The sequence below is a fragment of the Melampsora larici-populina genome, assembly GCF_000204055.1.
Source record: "Melampsora larici-populina 98AG31 unplaced genomic scaffold MELLAscaffold_54, whole genome shotgun sequence".
NCBI lineage: Eukaryota > Fungi > Basidiomycota > Pucciniomycetes > Pucciniales > Melampsoraceae > Melampsora > Melampsora laricis-populina.
The window spans coordinates 174,726-194,527 of record NW_006768818.1 but is presented as its reverse complement, the minus strand read 5'-3'; the positions used below and the strand labels follow the sequence as shown (position 1 = coordinate 194,527).

The window sequence follows — 19,802 nt, the reverse complement described above, 5'->3', positions numbered from 1 at the left end:
TTGCGATAGTATTTCAACTACGGTTGAATTGGATTTTTGCAGCGCTTCGCCCAGTCCCTATTGTCGCTCTAACAGCTTTTTTTTGTCTGTACACTCAATCTTCTCACAACATGTCGAGACATTTCCTCACAACGGCGTTTCTCATGAACTCGATGGCCATCGAGTTCATGTTCTTGTGCGCCGGTCTGACGGCCAGCTTATGCAAACACTGGCCTTTAGACAGTCATGTCGACTGTCTCTTGTTCGCCAAAAGGCTGGTCGATCTCTCGCCAGATCGACCAGCCGATCAACCATCCATAATCTGGTCACTCAGCGGATTTCTGGCCGAAAACTCAGCTTTCGGCCAGATTCTGAAGGTTTTGTCCGACCGTCATAATCTGGCCGAAAGCTGAGTTTTCGGCCAGCGTTCGACCAGATCAACGCCTTGACCGATTTCCAGCTCCTTTTGCGGCGAAACGCTACCCCGTGGTGGGCAATGGTATCAAAAATCTGGATCTAGTTTTGTCCGTCACTTTGAATTTTCTGATCCAATGAGAATTTACGATGTTTTCTACTGTAGTTCTCGCCATCTTCTATGGTGATTTGATCTTTATGGGTTTGTTGTATTTCTTGATCTATCTTGTACCAGTCAAGTGAATTGCTTTTTGCAAACTTAACCCGTCCCTCTCCCTCGCAAACACTCGGGCTCGACTTTTTGCCTGTCCTTCGTTTGGACATGTTGATTCGGCTGTGCACCCGAGCCCCGCGCAGCCCGACTCGGATGATCCGACAAGTCTCTGCCTGAAACCTGGTGGGCTTCGCTGCTGGGGGGTTTCGGGATTCAGTTGAGAACCGGGAATGTGATTTCTGCACGATCATCAACAAAACTTGCATCTTCGCCTGATTCGAAGCAGACCTTTGGAAACCTCATCCAGCAGACTGACACCTTCAAAAAAGCGATCCTTCAGGCCCTAAAGTGAATTAGCAGTCAAGCTAGAGAATAGTTTCTTTGGGCTCTTGACCAAGTTTTGTAGATCCATTTATCGATCTCACGTCGCATGCCCTTGTGTCACTCGATTTATCTCAGGTCTGGGTCGGTCTCTTTTACTTCTCTTTCTGGCATCCAGCACATGCCTGACCTTGACAAATTCTAATTTTCTAGGCGGAAGTGTACCAAAGCTTTTGGTGCTCGAGGCTTGTCATGTTTACACTATGGCACATCATCACTCTTGGCCCCAGTTTCTCCCGTCATCTTGTCACTGGACCCGATGCAACCTACCCTGAGTGGTGTACAAGATTCTATTCCAAACAAAAATCGACTTGATATCGCCTCTGATAAGGTGGAAGATTGGACATCACCAAAATACGCCCACCTTCCTTTGCGGCCCGATTTTTCATTGTTCGAACCACTTGAACAAACTGATAATGTCGTAACGGAAGACGAAAACCTTCTGGATAATTCGATCTTGAATCACAATACCAACGTTGCATTATGTGAAAGATTGGTGTATCTGATCGAGACGGACTTGGTAGCAGCCAACGAGTTGAGATTACATATATCGAAGAATCACATAGACTTACCTGCCGATCAAAATGTCACTCAACATTGTTTCGGGCTTCTAATGCACTCGAAGGATGTTCATGGATACTTGGAATGGATCAACATCATACCAGGCTCCGAACTCCAGCAGTTGGTCTCAAGCGAACGGGATTCAATTTTTGATCAACATCTTAAGCAAATTCTGTCTCTTATTCCATCTAGCATGGCTACCGTTCGCCAATTCTTTGAAACGCTCATGGTCAAAGGATGTTTAACCAATCGGCTTATTCGGACAACTGTCAGTCACTTCGTCAGAACTCAATCGCCGCAAACTGTTCTCGAATTTTATTACGAGGCCGTGCGGAAGATATGCGATCAGTCTACCGATTCTAGCAACTCCGATCGTTTTCTAGGGTTATGCTCCAAATTATACAATCATACCATCTTGCAGTTAGCGAACCAAAGAAACCTGTCTGAAGCGATGAAGCTCGTGAACGAGTCTTGGGATCCAGAAGCCGATTCCTCACCTTTCCGTAAACGATTATCACCATCTACATACCGAGTTTTGGCAGATCAATTACTCTTACTTGTGGCTAATCAAGAACGAAGCAATATCTCAAATTGGAGTGATCATTTGGAACGCGTGCTCTCGAGTTGGAATCTGACCCATCCAATCGGGCTCGAAAGCTGGCTAACATCTTCAGAGAATCTGTCAAAATTACCTCATGGAACTGGTTTAACCCACAAAGTCTGCCGATCTCAGCCTCAATACCTAAATCAGACCACATCGTCAATGAGGGAAGGAACCAATAGGATACACGACTTGGGAGATACGACACATCGTCTAGTTTTGTACCTCAAGACAGTTCTGTCTCATGGGAATCACGTAAAGTTTGTCAAATCCTCTCACATTGCCAATGTAATCCAAAAAATGTTATCACTTGGAGGTTCGTTTGAAGAAGCATCAAAACGGTGCGGGTATTGTGAACTCCATGAAAACGAAGAGCAATACTTGAAGTCTTTAGTCTTTGATCATGCTAAACTTCAGTCGTTTTTAAACAAGGTACAGACCGCTGGTAAACGTTTGGAATTTGAAGATTCACTTTCATTACCCATGTCCGTAAAGTTTCAGTCAGACGTCATACTTTTATGGGCACATAGTTGGATGATTTATTATCAAAGAAGTAAACAATATTCTCGAGTCATTGATATTTTCTTGGAATACTTTATACCACTTGGAGTTGATCGTGAGATCCTTAATAGGAGCCAAGCTGAGGCAGGAAGCTCTTCAATTGATATGGGCATGCAAACCACACCTGTACCCCTTATACATCCAACTACTGGGGTTTTGACGGTTCTTTATGATTCAATTCTTCATACACGACCTACCAAATCTGCTTCATCAATCCTTGATTCATATCTCCGGCATATTCCACCGTCATCAACTTCAAACTCTTATCACAACGGTGTTACGACTTTGGAAAATCAAGAGAGCTCATCAACACAGATAGGATCCTCAATTGTGTCTAATCGATTGAAGCCAAACTTGGCGTCTTTTCAACCTTTTGTGCGAGCTTTTTTAAGAGTTGGAGATGTAGAAAAAGCTTTGAATCTTTTGATTGAGATGCAACGGTATGTTCGTGTTCCATCTCAAGATGTGAATTCAGAAGAAGGCCTATGGATAGACCTTTTAGAATGGTGTGCATCTCAAAGTGCTGGACCGATGACTGGATGTACCTCAAGAACTTATAAACAAAATTGGGGTATTCATAGAAAACGAAAGAAGTTAGGATGGAGTGGAGAGATGAAAGAAAGATTGGTGTATTCTGTATTAGAGCGATTGATTCAACAAGTACAAGAACATGAAAAACTAAGACCTGATTTTATTCAAGCTTCAACTTCAATTAATCCATCACAATTGATCCCGAAACTTTTTTTTCAACATTATGATTTCATTGAATTTTATCTTGATCAATTTGATTGGAATGAAAAATTAAAACATCAAAGTCTTCAAACTTCAACTTTTCTTAGTTTAAAACTTTTAAAAAGAATTCAAACTGGGTTTCAAGTTTGTGGTAATCGTAGAGGAATCAAAATTATAAATAGATTGATATCTTGGCGTTATGGGAAGTGAATCATTAAATCGATTGTGTGTGTTTGTGTGTTTGTGTGTTTGTTTGTATTTGTTTAATTTGGTTTGGTTTGATGAGTTGTTTCAAGTGCTGAAATTATCAAAGAAAAACAAATAGGAGACTTGAGGTCAAGTGATTCAATGATCTTTTTTGATCCTCATATCCTTTTTTTTGGCCATACTTGTACCATATAATTAAAAGGGAAAGTGATCAGGTGGTAATATTTCAAAATTCAACTTCTTGAAAATTTCATTTATTCTGGATAACTTATAGGTGGTCAAGAAATGAGAAGTGATTATTTAAAGATATCTTAATTCTGGAAATGTGAGGGATAAATTGAAAAACTATCTAGTGTAGAGATCTAATTTCCAAATTTGTTAGCCAAACCTCAATTTTATCACACCGAGCAAGTTGACTGATCTTTTGAAGGATCATTTTGTACAACCTTGAAAAAATCATAGATAGTTTGGTAGCATAGAAAAATCGAACTCATACAAGGCCGAACGTTCTTCGCTCCTATGCCTTGGTGATCTACCATGAATAGAGCTTGGTAGTGTAGATGTGATTAGATAGTCATGTGACATGATTATAGAAGAATCAAAGGGTTGATACGAAGAAGTCAGGGTGATTGAGAATAAGCCAAGAGCGTAAAATACCATGAAGTTTTCATATCATCAGTTAGGAATCAATTTCTTAAGTTCAGGTTGCGAATCTGATTTCAAAGTATGAGTCATATGCAACTAATCACATCACAGTTGGTTCTGACCGATGAGTTGAGGTATCTTTTTGTATCCAACATGTCTGATAGATAGATAGATATAGATTTAGTAAAAAGCGGTTGATTGAAGATCTAAAAATTGATGGATCTTTTGGATGTGTTTGTGCCCTTTTTGATTTCAGGGCTATGTGTGTAACACTACTACCCTTAAGCGTGATCACATGAAGATCACAAGACTTGGAAGTTAACAGGGGCTGTGCAAATAAAGATACATAAACCGCTTCAATCAGTCGATCAGATAATTAATTTAAAGGCTTTTGACTGCATTGGAATTTGGATTTTGACTTTAATTTCTTTCGCCGCTTCTCTTTCATTTTCATAAATCCAATTCTCACAATTTGATTTCCAACAGACAAGAACGCTTAAGATACTCGATTTGGATTTTTTTTTCTTTGAGATTATAGTTTACAGTCTTGGCAAACTTGGCATTTCTTGGCAATACCATTTCTCATACAACTTTGCATTTTCTGTTTTAGATCCAGATTTTACAAGATTTGAAACTTGAAAGATTGGCTATAGGTACGTCACCAATCTTGTATCATTCCGGATTTCTCCATCCATGATTACGTATGCAGATTGTATAAACGACACATCATCAATTGAATTTATGTAATAGAATTTAACCCCAAGTTTATAAATCATTCCAAGCTTTTAATTTTCTCACACTTTTATTTTTTTTGATTGATCAGCTGACTTCTTTCAACCGATTATTTATTTAAACCAGACTTTTATAAATCGAAGAACCATCACGTGGATATCATATCTGACCATCGTCCTTTATCTCGAGTCGTTCAACCAAGTTTCAGATATCCAAGCCTTTATTATCTTGAAAATCACCTTTACACACTGGTCAAAGTTTTCTTAATTCCTTCGTTACCAAATCATTTTATCAAGCCGGTAGGTAATCTTTAAGAAGAATAAGTCAAAGAAAATAACTAGCTAGCTTGGAGTTTCAACTAGTCTTTTGGTTGGAAAGAAAAAGGAATCTTGATTATCGAATTTTGTTTTAATTCATTTTGCCAAATCTTATATCATCAATCAATTACATCAGACTTTTCTGAATTTCAATACCAACAACTGCTTCAAACGGATTTACAAGATGTCTAACCTGGCAGAAATTTTAGGAGATGTGGTAAGTGATTATGCTTTGATGTTCTAAAATGTTCAAAATCCTGAAATCTCATTCTTTTCTAAACAATCACTCTTTGTTTTCTATTTCACAGGTGTTCCGTAGCCTTGATCCTACTTCTCTAGACGCATGTCCTTCTCCTTCAATGGGATCAGTCACTTCAGATTGTTTAAACGAATGGAGTTCAACGTCTTCCAAACAAACCAAATTACTCAGAAGTCAATCAGAACCTGTCTTAGGACCTATGGTGAACTTTACAGGTCCTATTAAGACTCATCAAAGACCTCAAATGCTTTGGACTAGATCTTCTTATGGATCTGATGAAGTGATTCAAGTGAATGATTCGGTTGAGGATGGTGGGGTTGAGAATCTTGAGGATGTGGAAGATGAAGAAGAAGAAGACGTTTCACCTGTTTCTTCTAATTATCCAACTCATGTCAGTATCTTTTTCTTTTGACTTGATGATGTCTTTCAAGATAGATATATATTTCATCTTACAATTATCTTGTTTCTTACACTTTACGTTTTTATTTAATCAAACAGGTCACTTGTTCCAACCCATTTATCCATCGAGTTCATCATCAAGAACACAATTTCTTATCATCATCTCTACCAGCTTCGATGTCTAGAACCACGACCACCGAACGAGCCACTCAAGAACTCTTACAATTAACTCAACCCTTAAGAGAAGGCGTGATGTCACGTGAAAGGCTCTTACCGGCTTCTCGTATGAAACAAGTAGGAGTAGGGGGTAGAGGTAAACGTCATGCTTCATTAGTGGGACAAACTTTACCGGTGATTTCGTTGGATAGTCCTGTAGAACCTGCTTTGGATTGGGCGGGTTCTGTCAAGACGATCACGCCTTCTACTTCTTTGATTGGGTTGAATCAGAATCTGACTTCCAATGGAGTACCTTTGGTGGCTCCTAGACCTATTAGGGGTTGGCAACGTGGGATTTCTTAAGTGAAAGACTTCCTGATGCCCTTTTTCTTTGTAGTTTTACTCTTCTTTTCTCTTTCTTCTGTTGATGTATTGTTACTCCTTTATCCCCACTCAGATTTTTTTACTTCTTCATCTTTTTTTTTCTTACTTTTTTTTCTGTTGAATGTTTATGTAGAATAATGATCTTTTGAATCTCTTTTTTTTTGATTTCTTTGAATCATTAACTCTCGTTTTTTTCTTTGATTTTCTTATTAATTTATATTTAAGAATTTCGTCAAAAAAAATAGAAGAAAAAACTTACTTCTTTTTTTTTCTTTCGTATTGAAGATTCTTTTTTACTTTTTTAAGAAATTTAATTTTTTAAAATGAGATATCATTAAACTCTTAATTTTTTGAAAGATCAACTTCTTTGTACACAGTTATTTTTTTTCTGCTCAGAGAGATATGATCTGTTTTTCTTTTCATTTTCGTTGAGTTATATTGTAAAATTAGTTTCTTTTTTTTGGATTGTGTTTTTTCATTGAGAAAAAGCAAATCTAAAGTGTATCATGTTTTTTTTTAAAATATTTATGAGTTGGTTTGATTAATTTTGTTTTTTTTTTTGATTTGCGTAAATGCAAAAGATCTCCATTCTAGTTAAAAATCGAAAACTGATTTGTTGAATGTTGAGTTGAATGTGATGAGTAAGAGATGAGTTGGATGAGATTGAAATTTGGATAAGCCTTCATGAGCATTCAGTTTGGGTTAGAGTTGGACTGATGATGTGTTTCGGAAAGTCAGATGGCGTTGAAGGTTGGAAGGGATTGTAAGCCAATGATGAGTCATGACTTTGACTGAGTATTAAGTAAGACTGAGGATGTACGAGCTGATCTCAAGATAGAGATGATGATGGCTGAAGAAACTAAAGTAAAGTAAACTAAACTGTTTAGCAATCAGTTAAGTTGAATTTAACGGTTAAAAACTACTGGTTCACTTGCCATTTTTGGGTTAAATTACTGATTATAAGTTAAAGTGGGTTGAGTTTAGTTTAAGGTTTGTTTGGTTAAGCCTCCCTTTGACCCAAATCGAATCAAATCCAATTCAACTTTCTTGATTTAAAACTCTTCTGAGTCATCCATCACCATCACTATCATCTTCAATCTCTTCACATTTCTTGATTTCAATCAATCGATCCTCTCTCTCATCTGTCAACTCTACTCGCTTTCGATTTGAATCATCATCAAATGGCACCTACTACCTTTCATACCTCTCACTCATCCGATTCAACTCTACTCAAGTCTCAAACTAAAAAACAAATCACTCGTCATCCAACTACTGTTCCTTTACCTCCTTCACCTCCTGCAACCGAAACATTAAACTTAGATGATGGTTTACCAGAACCGATTGAAATGAACTCAAGAACTCGTCGATCTAAAGACGCGTCAAACCAACCCATCACTAAACCCTATTCTCAACCTCGTAGAAATTCAAAACTTACTAATAAACGAACTCGTCAAGATGAATTAGATTCTCGGTCAATCGAACCAGCTAGTCCGATCTCTTCACCTCTTAATAGTCCTACCAATCGAAAATCTTTTCATCCTCATAAACGTACTAAGATTGAGAAACCTAAAACATCTAAAACGAGTTCAACCCCAGTGGATGAAGAATCGATTGTTGAATCATCTACTGGGTTTAGAGATAGTCCTAGGAATCCGTTCTTGGTAAAAGAAGGTGAATCGGTTCGTCAAGCTGGTCAATTTCATGATGAGAAATCACGTAAATTGGTTTATGTCTTGTAAGTCATCAAAAACCTCGATTTTTTTGTTATGAATCATTCTCGCTTACTCACTTTTATTCACTTGATTATATTTTCTTAGTCGTGGTAAACGAATCCAATATGATCCAGGAGAAGATCTACACAACACAGGAGATTCACCCTTTACCCTGTCAGCCCCTAAACTATTATTTCCCACAAGTTCTGTACCACCTTCACCACCACCTAAACTTGAATTCGAAACCGATCCAAGCGAATCACTCAAGTCTATGATTGATCCATTCCAAACACCTAAAAAGAATAAGAAACCTAATGATCATCATGAGGATGGATCGTCCAATGAAGTGACGGTGGGATTACCTACTCCTCAACAAACTCGTCAGAAACGTCTTTGTTATGATCTTTTGGGTGGTAGTAATCAAGTCGAAGTTAATGGATCTAAGGGAAAACAAACGATTTCAAAAGGAATGCGTTAAAGATGAAAACCGAAAAAAATGATCATCGTCACTTGAGAAATCGATTTCAATCAATCTCTTGGGTTTCTTTCTTCCTCTCTCTTTCTCATTTTTGATTGATTGATTGTTGTCTTTTTTTGGGGGAAGAAGGGTAGGGATCTTGATCGTTGTAATTCCCTTGAGGGTTCTTTTTCTTTTTTCCTTTGTTAGATTCTGTTTAATCATTTGTCTTTTAATGTTTTTCTTAACAACTCTTTTAAAATAACTCATACAAATCTTTTTTTTTCTTTCTTCTTGTTCTTGATGATTTAATTTCTTCTTCATGTTTTTCTTTTGATTGAGCTTGTGTTTTATTTCTTTAAAAAATTGTCTTTTTTTCTTTGGTATCTTATCTTTTTTTGGGGGGATGGGTTATGGGGTTTTTTTCTTTTTCAAAAGATGTCAAAAAAGTTTTACTTTGGTTTTGGTTTTTTTGATTGAATTTTGATTCAAAGAAACAAGAGAAACAAAAGAGAAGAAAGATTTTTGTAATTTTTTTTCTTTCTTTCTTGTTTTTCACTTCTTTTGTATTTTGGTTTATTGATGAATGGTTTTGATGATGGATTGATTGATTGATTATTTACATGAACGAAAAAAAATGTCAGAAGAAGAGGAAAGAATGGGGTTTTGATCTTATTTTATCTTTTGGTTTGGTGAAAGGTCTTGGTGATGGTTCTTTTTGGTGGTAATTATGGCAATGAGAAACAAGAAATGAGACCTGAGAGATGAATGAATCAATGGCAATGTCAAAAGTGGACATGATTATTGAAAACAACTGTAGTAGAGACTATGCAAGCACATCTGCATTAGGTTGGCTCAGGTCAAGATTTTCAAGGAGTTTCCCCTAAAAATCAGGCGAATGTTTTCATGGTACAGCTGTTTGCAGAAAAAATGACATCATCCAGTTTTTAATTTTTTTAATTTTTTTAAGTTGCACTAAAAATTACCAACACAGATTCTACACAAGAGCAGCTGTACGTCATGATGTGCTAATTTTAAACATTGTACAGAGTCTCCTCACCAAAGGTTGAGAAAGCTTGTGCATTTCAGATACAAATGTAGCATTACTTGTGATCTTTCACAAACTTCACACCCTCGAAAAAGTTGAGTACAGCTTACTACAGCTCTTATTGTAGAATCTACGTTGGTAACTTTTAGTGTAACTTAAAAAAATAAAAAAAATAAAAAACTGGACAATGACATTTTTTCTGCAAACAGCTGTACTGTGCTGTAAAAAGATTTCTAATTTTGTAAAATAAGATTGATCAGCATTAACGGTACTCAAAGTAACTAGGCAGTTTCTGACTGTACTTTGAAACCTAGAACCTACTTTTTTCTTTTGGCGGGGATTTTTTTTAAAGTATGTTTTTGCCAACCGGGCAGCTTTGAGGACCACATGCCTGCTTTTACCATATCTTTATAAATATAGCCTCTGTCACATAACATTGGCCAGCATCAACCTCCTGAAAGAACTGGCCATAGATCTAGTCCAAGCCTCCGGAAAGGTCTTATCTACCATAGCAAGCCATCCATCAACATGCTTTGAAGATTGGTATGGTGATTGGTCAAGTCCTTGAAGACCTTACTCACCTCTGATATGTTGAATCTTTTGAAATGATCGATTGATTCAACTCTCTCTTAAAAGAGGGTTGACCCAATCACTCTCCACTCATGCTTCTATTCAATTATATTTAAGTCTCATTTCAGAGATTCACAAAAATAGACCAAGAAATACACGAAAACAATAAGACTCTTTGAACGATCAATCGATTTAAAAAACAACCAATTGTCACACTTCTCACCAGTTTAGAAGATAACACACACTGATCACTCTCAAATAGATGATTTGTTCACATATAAGCATCATAGTATTCATTTCAAAGACAAACTAAAAGGAAAATAAAAAACATGACCTTTGGTATCAAAATTGAGAGGATTAAGAGTGAAAAATTGTTTTTATTGGTTTTTATTTGTTGTAAATGAGATAGAAGAGTAATTTTATGATGAGCGTGAGATTGTGTGTGTGGTGACAGTTGCGGCTGAACAACTGAGAAAAATCAAAGTAGGCACCCGGGGGCCGGCACAACCTAACTTAACACAAGTCCAAATCTACCGCAGGGCTCTCTTAACCTTGCAAGCTCAGTGCCCTGGGTAGGGACTTGCGACTAATCACATACTTTTGGTGGTCAAGCAGGAACCAGAAACCCCCGTCCAGCTTTACAGCTGCCTATCTTTTGTAGTTTGGATGCTACAGATTTTCTGAGGAGACCAAAATCTACTGGAGAATGAAATGTACATCTTTCATGTTTGACCACAGCTGCTGGATCGAATGGCAGTCCTCTTGCATTGAAAGAGGATTGTGTTTGATTATAAATTTTGTTTTGAAAATACAATCACTGCCACCAACAAAATTTCAAATTCCAAAAACATCTGTTCTTTTTTGTGGATGCTCAGAAAAAGTTAAAGGAATTCTGAATAGACAGATGTGTTGGGAATTTCTTGAAGTATCTCCAGTTAAAAATCAAACAGGGGTTGATTGAGTGGAAGTGGGACTTTTTGAGGTGGTGAAAAAGTCTCCACACCAAACTCAAATTTCAGCAGTCCTGCTCGACCACCAGGGAAGCCCGATTAGTCCTAAGTCCCTCACCAGACCCGGTGAGGAAGAAGTGTCTGACTGTGGGACTTATTTAAGTTAGCGGCACAACAGTACAAGAGTGCTCACCTACTTTTTCCGGTTGGTGCCTACTTTTTGAAATTAGGTTTCCCAACTACAGGTCCAACTAGGTAGATCTCACCTAGTTACTTTGAGTACCGTTATTGGACAGCTTCTTGTGAAGCCATTGATTCATAATCTGTTCTCTTTTGTGGTTGTTTGCTACTTAATTTAGGGTACTCAAAGCAGGTACATATGTGCTTGTACATACTTTTTGCTACATACATTTTTTTTGTGAGGAAAAGAAGGCCACAAGGATTTTTGGTTGTTTTTCCCACAAAAAAAAGTATGTAGCTGAGTACTTTAAGAGCATCCACTGTCATGAAGGTCATTGATTGTAGATTTAATGGTTTCTTGTGAAGCCATTGATTCATAATCTGTTTTCTTTTGTGGTTGTTAGCTACTTAATTTAGGGTACTCACAGCCAAGTATGTGCTTGTACATACTTTTTGCTACATACTTTTTTTGGTGAGGAAAAGAAGGCCAAAGGTCTATTTGGTTGTTTTTCCTACCAAAAAAATAAGTACAGTCGTTTTAAAATCGCTTGTCAAATTTCAATTTTTGAGCTCGAGGATCAGCCACAGCGGTTGGCCAAATCGAGTGGTTGATTTTTTTTTTTTTTTTTAAGCTTTTCATTATGGAGAACCAAGAGAGGTCGAGACTTGTACCCCGAGTTATATCTGTGGACGAGTCACACGGGGTTCAGGGTACGAGTCTTTGGGGCTGCTGAGCTGCCTCACCGATCAGAATCCTCATCTCAGCTCCGATCTCACCACCACCACATCGATCTGACCACCAATACTCACCACTGATTACATCTAACAGCTCAGATGGACGAGATGGATGGTATCGTAAGTCATTGTGTACCATCAACATATTCTACATGTGATTTGGACTGATCATACATACGCTTTGACGCTTTAGAACGACAACGACGAGGTTGTGCTTTTTGAATGTAATGCTGATCAGTTCCAGGTCTTCTGTAAGAAAGGAACCACTGCAAAGTTCACCTGGAAAGGGTTTTCAAACAAACATCCCATCCTGGTCGAAGTGATCCCAACTGTAACGACATATGAAGTATTCAAAACCAATATAATCAAAGCTTGCGATCAAGAACGGGCAGGCATAGGTGCAATGATCTTGGCTGACAGTCTTGCTCCGACCCATCCTCTTGGAATCAAGTGGACATGCTGGATTGCAACATTGCCTACCTATCTCAAGAATAAGTTTCATCCTCTCAACGATCAAGCTGATTTTGATACATGGGTCAAGAAGGTTTGCGATTTCCCTGGTAAAAAAGCTGGTGTATGTATGAAGATGGAGAAACCAATAAGTGAGGCTGAACGCGCCCAAGAAGTGAGTTTAGTTTTTCTTTTTTTTTCTCAAACATTTTTTGACTGACATTCATTCTCAATTCAAGGATAATATGCTAGACCGAGCAGTCCGAGGGATACCAGGTGCAGATGGTCAACTTCTAGACAGGCAACTTGGCGATGACGACAACGCAGGTGAAGAAGACATCACCATTGCGAAGATTACATCGATGGGTAAACCTAGAGATATTTGATAGCCCATTCTCAGAAAGGGAAGAGGCTAGAGATGCGGGAGTTGTTTCAAATAGGGCTTTTAAAGGTTTTAGATGCTAAAACACTAGACGACCCCGGAGGGCCTGAGCGGATTGCAGTGAGAGAAAAAGCCAGAGACCCTAGGGGCGGTCTAACACTACCAGTACAATAAGAATAAAAGATAACCCTGGGAGGGATGGTGGGAAGACAAAAAACACGCTAAAAACCTAAGAATAATAAGAGAATCTTTGTTGATAATAGAATGGATGAGGATACAAAAGTATGAATGTTAACTTGATAGAAGAAGAGCGCGAGAGCTGAAAACCAATTTCTAACAAATGTTAACCAAAATCAAGATCTTGAAAACCGTACAGAAGTGCTCATTACCAACACGTCATAGGAGCTTAAGGTAACATCGGAGGATTGCTTGAAAAAAATGAAGTTTGTGTTTGAAGGTGACTAAAAATTACGGAGCTGTGAGTAGTTTACCAATTGTTGTGGGTTGTGATTCCATCACATAGTAAAGAGTGTCTCATGCACTTTATTAGCCGTAATGTATCTTTCCAGTTTTGTGTTAGAGAACACTACATGTGATTCTCTTCCAAGAAGCCTCTGTGCTCCCAGGTGTGTCTTACCACAATAGAATCCTGTCCTTAAGTATTTGAGGACCAGCAATACCATCTGTGTGGTCTGGGGAGGGTCCCAGTAGTAAACTAATCAGGGATTTGGTTACCAACCATTTCCCAAATCTTACTACTGGGACGAGAACAGTGCCTGAAGTAGGTGTGGACTTCTCAACCCCCGGGATGGAAGGTGAGTTTAAAGAATTTATCAAATTTAGACATTACAAAAGATGGAAATGACTTGCAATGTCTTTATAGCAAAGACTATTGAGAAGTGACGTTGTGGAGAGATGAGTGTAAAAACTCTCATTGTCTCTCTGGTTCACTTCCCTGTACTCAAAACTATGTGTGACATGTCTGTCAGGCATGTCACTAAGCTTGTGTGACTTTTAAGTCCCACCTCTTTAGGCTTATAAATACTCATTCCTTTGTAGTTGGAACACATTTTAACATAGGGGAATAGGTGTAAGGAGTGGTCAAGTTGTGAAAGAAGGAAATGGCTAATAAAGGTTTCTCTTGTTTCTTAAGCTCCTATGACGTGACGGTAATGAGCACTTCTGTACGGTTTTCAAGATCTTGATTTTGGTTAACATTTGTTAGAAATTGGTTTTCAGCTCTTGCGCTCTTCTTCTATCAAGTTACCATTCATACTTTTGTATCCTCCATTCTATTATCAACAAAGATTCTCTTATTATTCTTAGGTTTTTAGCGTGTTTTTTGTCTAAAATCATGAGCGATGCTATTAACAACAACTCAGCTCACTTTGAGAAAATCAATCAGATGTTACTTGACTACGATAGAGCTGGAGGCAGTAAACATTACTCCATGCGTGACCTTTGTTCCGTCGTCGCACGCGTTTTCTCTGCTTCTGACCCAAACTTCATCTATCACTTCTCTAAGATCACTAGAATTGTGATTGGTTTGGATAGCGCGGCAGGACGCCTTGCTTACCACATTGGTGGTGCCCCCCCCCACCGGGAGAAACCCTCTTGTGTATACCAGTTGTTTTGGATGCATCTTACCAACTCCCGTCCAACGACATCAATCTTTACCAGATGCCGCCTGATCTGTTCGATTCTGACTACAGAAATGATGTCGGAATGCCTCCAGCTGCTCCCCTTGCTTCCGGTAGCAGACAGGCCAGGTCTTATTTGCAGCGTTCTCACTCAGCGGCCCGAAAATCTAGATCGCCTATTCCCTTGGCAGATAGGATCGGTCCCAGAACGTCAAAAAGCCCTAAAAGTTTCTTTAGAAGCACACCACGTTGTCTTTTTTGGTCAAGTCCCAACAGAGTTGGGCGTTCTCGGGGCTGTTTGAATAAACAGCTTCCAAAGCCTCATCAGGCAAAAGGAAAGCAACAAGCCTTCCAGGCCTGTGCAGAGCCTCCTAGAAGGGCATCACCTCCCAGACCAGGTCCAAAATCCAAAGGGAAAGAAAGGTGTATTTCCAACACACCCCCACCTTCTTCCCGTTACTCTTCCGATAACGCAGAGGAAGACATTGTTTTCTTCCCAGTCCCTGGAGCCAAAAAGCCAAGATTGTTTGCTGCTCCTATTGCAGAGTTGGTGGATCCTTCTGCGTCTCCATTGGCAAAATCTATCCAAAGACTTGTTACAATTTATAAAGCTGATATCAACCATTACATCAATCAATACAACTGCTCCCCCAACAAACCAGCTAGTTGGCCTTCATATCTCACCAAAGACCTTCTCGAGTATCAATGCATTGATTTGAAGAAGTTATGGGGGGAAATGGAATCAAAGCCTTCTTCTGAAATTTTCTTTTTCAATAAGAAATCCAAGAAGAAGGATGTCAAAGGGGTCACAGACCCTCTTTCTATTCAAGACCTCTCTGAGTTTAGTCAGGTCATGGAGGTTCTCAGGCACGCATACTTGGCTGCTTTCTATTTTGCAGCTTTGTCAATCAAATCTTACTTTGATCATATTGCGAAATTATGTTGCCACCAATCCCGGATCCATTGGACTCATGTCAGAAATTATGAGGCAGAAATTCATCAAGCTTTTTTGCAAAGACCTTCATTGGCATGGGGCAACTTTGGCGCTCCGGAGCTTAGGGTTTTTGAAGGCCAAAATCTCAATTCTCGTTCTGTCGATAGACCTGTGTCACCGGAAGTTCCTCCTCAAGCTATTCAATCCTCTTCTCGCGTTTGACAACCAAGGGCTTCTTCTTCAAAGAAAGCACCTTATTCCTCATCTGTTAAGAAAGCTGCTCCTAAAAAGACTAAGAGGAGTTTTCCTCCTTATAAGATTAAGGAAAGTGATGATGTGGCTGTTGAAGATCAGTCTTGCAATAATTGGAATGCAAATGTCTGTCCCCTCTCAGCCAACGACTGCAAGTACGCGCATGACGTATGCAACAAGTTGGGATGCTTTGGCAATCATGAAGGAGGCATTGCTCACCAACAAGCCTAATTCTCGGAAGTTTGTAAGAAATATGGAAACTGATGAATTATGGGATGGTTTCTCTGGATCTGTTGATTTCTCTTTATCTGCGGAACCTCTTCCTTCAGCTCCGCCTCTCAATTCTGATGTATATGCTTCTAGAGCAATCCGTTGCTGCCCTGACATCTTCAAAATTTTCACGCCAATCAATGTACCTCGTCTTTCACTTCTACTCAAGAATCACCCCAACAGACCTTTTGTCAATTCAGCAATCCTAGGTCTGACAGAGGGTTTTTGGCCAATCTCTGAAAAACCTTCCGACGAAGCTGCTTTTTAACCCAACCACGCCTCCGGCGAAGAGGAAGAGGCTTCTCTTGTCCTCACTAGAGATCAAGAGATGGATCTTGGTCACTATTCCCCTGGTTTCCAAAGTCTTCTTCTGGGGATGAAAGTCTTGCCGCTGTGCTTAGCTACTAATCAGGTTTTTGGAAAAGTTCAAACTTGTACCAATATGAGTTACGGTCATCCTTCCCCAAATAGTCTCATCGAACGCGCCCACATCCAAATCAAACTCAACAGTATTGCTTCTTTTACCCCCTTCCTCATCAAAAGACATTCCATGCAGCTTACGTCCATCTTGTGGAAATCTGACGTCGATTCAGCTTTCAGGATTCTTCCAGTTTCCCAACAGTGGCAATACAGGCAAATCGTCAGGATCACAAATGTGTTTCACGCAGATTGTTGCGTGAGCTTTGGATGTGCTAGCTCCCCGAAGTTATGGTGCTCTTTTTTCTCGTTAATTCTATGGATTGCTTTTCATGAATTCGGTATCAAGGAGCTAAATGCTTATATGGACGACTTGTGGGGTGTAGGTTCAGCTTTTGATTTAGTTCAATTTAAAGGTCACATTGTACCTTTGAATCAGGCCAAATTTCTTGAGCTTTTTGACTATATCAATATTCCTTGGGCCTGGGGCAAGCAAGTTTGGGGTACTGAGTTGGATATCATTGGACATTCTATTAACTGTGATACCCTCTCTATCTCTCTTCCTTCAGACAAACGCCTTGCACTCATCGACGCCCTTCAAACCTTCATAATCCCCTCATCTCAACCTCTTGTGGCTTGGCAACGCATCACAGGATGGGCCAATTGGGCTGTTAATATGTTCCCCTTAGGCATGTGGGCTATTCAGTCTTCTTGGGAAAAGATAGCCAGAAAATCTCTTTGTAACGCTTTAGTCCCTTGCAATAAGGCTGTCACAGAGGATCTCACTTGGCTAGCCGGCTTGCTGAAGGCCTGGTCAGGCCGGAAAATCCTCAAGAACATCTTTTGGAACCTTCAACTGGCTGACATGACCTTCATAGTTGACGTGTGCCCTACGGGCATCGGCCTTTGCTGTCCTAAGCTCAATTCAGCTTGGAGCGAGAAATTTCCGCCTCCTTCTCGCGATAACTTCCGGGCTGAGTTGTTGGCGGTTGTAACAGCTATTGACATTGCCTCGCCAAGCGCATTGTGATTTTCTCACACAACCAATTGGTGGTTGCTTTGTTTAGTTCTCACAAACCAATTGGCTCCGCTTGACTCTTATTCAGGCCCGCGGTCTCTGTCATGCTCAAACAAAATCTTGATGTCAAAGTGAGACACGTGGCAGGCAATGACAACACCATTGCCAATGACCTTTCTCGCAACCGGATTTCAGAAGTTAAAGGTTACATCCCTGCAATTAATCACTTCTTCCTTCCTGACACTGAACCTTCTTTTGATGGTGGCATCAAACCTCACTATAACTCCTCCTGACAAGATGCCAGTGATTCGACGCTCAACGACAGTAGCCAAGCAGACGCCTCTCTCTTTCTTTGAAAGAGAGGCTCTCAATCAGTTCCACATTTCTAAACACCTTGAGCCTTCAACCATCCTCAAGTATAAATCTGCCACTCGACACTTTCTAAAATTTTGTCAAGATCATACTTTGGAACCCGTCCCTTTGGAATTCAATCTTGCTCACTTTGTTTTGGTGACTTGTTTAGATTTATCACCGGGCACCGCCAACAAGTACCTCACCGGCATTGTTTTTTGTCTCCGAGACCAATTTCCCTTTGTCGTTGCTGCTTGTGCCTCCCAACACGTCCAACTTTCGGTTCGTGGCTGCCAAAAGCTTTTGTCCGTTCCAGTTGTTTGCACTAAACCTTTCACCTTACTCAATGTACATCTTTGCGCCAAAACTTTCTTGTCCTCCTTCAACAATCAACTCTTCAATACCATTATCGCCCTTGGATTTTCAGGCCTCCACCGCCTCGGTGAGTTAACCAATAGCAATTGCGTTGCTCTTTTAAATTTCCGACAAACCATCAAAAGATCTTCTCTTTTGATCTCCAGCTGTGAAACAGCCGCAACTTACACCTTGCCTTACCACAAAGCCCACAAGCTGTATCTCAGTTCCTCCATCGTCAGCCTTAATAGGACTGATGATCCAACTCGTCCTATCAAGACTATCATCTCCTATACTCTCAACAGAGATCGCCGGTTTTGTAGCTCTCCCTTCTGGCTCTTGCGTGCCAATGGCTTGGTCCCTAAGCGTACTTGGTTCATGACTAGGCTTAATTCTATCTTCAAAGGGTCTTGTACCGGCCATTCTCTGGGTACTGGTGGTGCCACTGCCCTTGCTCAGGCCGGGATGCCTATGGAAACGATTCAGTGTATCAGGAGGTGGTCTTCTGAAGCTTACCAAACATACATTTGCAATCACCCCCTCATGAATTTATTTGCCTCTTGTCAAAACCCAATCACTTCTGGCAACACAGCCACAGTTACTTTACTATTTTCAGTAAAGTAACAGTATCGTAACTTATTTTGAGTATAGTAACTGCGATACTTGGTATCGGTTTGGGCGATACAGTACTCACACGGCCACGGAACAGTATCGTGCTTATCGATACGGTATTGGGTAAAGTACCGGGAGACCCAATACTTTACTGAAAACTCCGACCGGCAGTATCGAGTAACTGTCAGTATTTTGACAGTATCGATTGATATCAAAGCGGACATTGACATTGATATCCTCATGGCCAAACATCAATTTCACACGCCGACCGGACCTTATCAACATGAACATGATCTTCATTACGATTCAACACATCCACTTATCCCTCCAACACTATCCCAGCTTCTTTTCCCAGGATTTCTCATTCAAGTTCATCACGAGTTCACCAATGCCATGATCACTTGGCCCTCTTTCTTAGCTCCTTACGTAGGTCAGATGACAGATATGGCATCTGACACAACAAACGATGAGGTATGTTCCCTCTTATCAAGGCAAGAACTAAGATTACAAACGTGAAGGTCCCCTTTTCACTCGATTTCTATCTCTTCTTCCCTTTTTTGGTTTTTACTCTTTCTATCTCTATTTCATCGTTCAAAGTGTCTTTCGGTCAATATGTCGCCAATTTCCCGTCAAATCAGTTCATCTCGTGTTCCAGCTTCATCTCCTTCACGTTTATCCCCATCGGTTGCTCCACGTCGAAGCACTCAAACTACACCTGTCCGTCTTCCATCTTGGTCAATGGTTGTGATTCCCTCAGACTCTCGTAAATCGGTCCAGTCCCATAGCGAGAATCCGATGGCGTCTGAGTCTGAACAGTCAGTTCTTCAAGTTGATAGACTCACCAAGAAAGGCAAACACAAACGTGTTCGCAACGACTCCGAGACTGAATACGAAGAGCAGCCAGAATCAGATGCCTCAGCCTCAGGCT

At 39.9% G+C, this 19,802-nt stretch overlaps 5 protein-coding genes across 5 annotated transcripts; all 5 read left to right on the top strand.

Moving 5' to 3' along the window:
- Positions 1-3,079: 3,079 nt before the first annotated feature.
- On the top strand, positions 3,080-3,901 carry MELLADRAFT_73114 (uncharacterized protein; the record flags this gene model as incomplete). The annotated part of the gene is made up of 1 exon (XM_007415877.1): positions 3,080-3,901. The coding sequence occupies one exon, from the start codon at positions 3,144-3,146 to the stop codon at positions 3,651-3,653; it is 510 nt and encodes a 169-aa protein (XP_007415939.1).
- Positions 3,902-4,754: 853 nt separating this feature from the next.
- On the top strand, positions 4,755-7,173 carry MELLADRAFT_73113 (uncharacterized protein; the record flags this gene model as incomplete). The annotated part of the gene is made up of 4 exons (XM_007415878.1): positions 4,755-4,948; positions 5,154-5,561; positions 5,653-5,994; positions 6,102-7,173. The coding sequence occupies 3 exons, from the start codon at positions 5,529-5,531 to the stop codon at positions 6,519-6,521; spliced, it is 795 nt and encodes a 264-aa protein (XP_007415940.1).
- A 411-nt stretch (positions 7,174-7,584) lies between these two features.
- MELLADRAFT_117945 (uncharacterized protein) lies at positions 7,585-8,732 on the top strand (the record flags this gene model as incomplete). The annotated part of the gene is made up of 2 exons (XM_007415879.1): positions 7,585-8,277; positions 8,360-8,732. 2 exons carry the CDS (start codon positions 7,724-7,726, stop codon positions 8,730-8,732), a joined length of 927 nt encoding a protein of 308 aa, XP_007415941.1.
- Positions 8,733-12,293: 3,561 nt separating this feature from the next.
- MELLADRAFT_92945 (uncharacterized protein) lies at positions 12,294-13,030 on the top strand (the record flags this gene model as incomplete). Its single annotated transcript, XM_007415880.1, has 3 exons — positions 12,294-12,314; positions 12,388-12,819; positions 12,884-13,030. The coding sequence occupies 3 exons, from the start codon at positions 12,294-12,296 to the stop codon at positions 13,028-13,030; spliced, it is 600 nt and encodes a 199-aa protein (XP_007415942.1).
- Positions 13,031-14,706: 1,676 nt separating this feature from the next.
- MELLADRAFT_92944 (uncharacterized protein) lies at positions 14,707-18,644 on the top strand (the record flags this gene model as incomplete). Its single annotated transcript, XM_007415881.1, has 8 exons — positions 14,707-15,816; positions 15,878-16,331; positions 16,413-16,631; positions 16,723-16,762; positions 16,804-17,565; positions 17,646-17,761; positions 17,862-18,350; positions 18,430-18,644. 8 exons carry the CDS (start codon positions 14,707-14,709, stop codon positions 18,642-18,644), a joined length of 3,405 nt encoding a protein of 1,134 aa, XP_007415943.1.
- Positions 18,645-19,802: the final 1,158 nt, after the last annotated feature.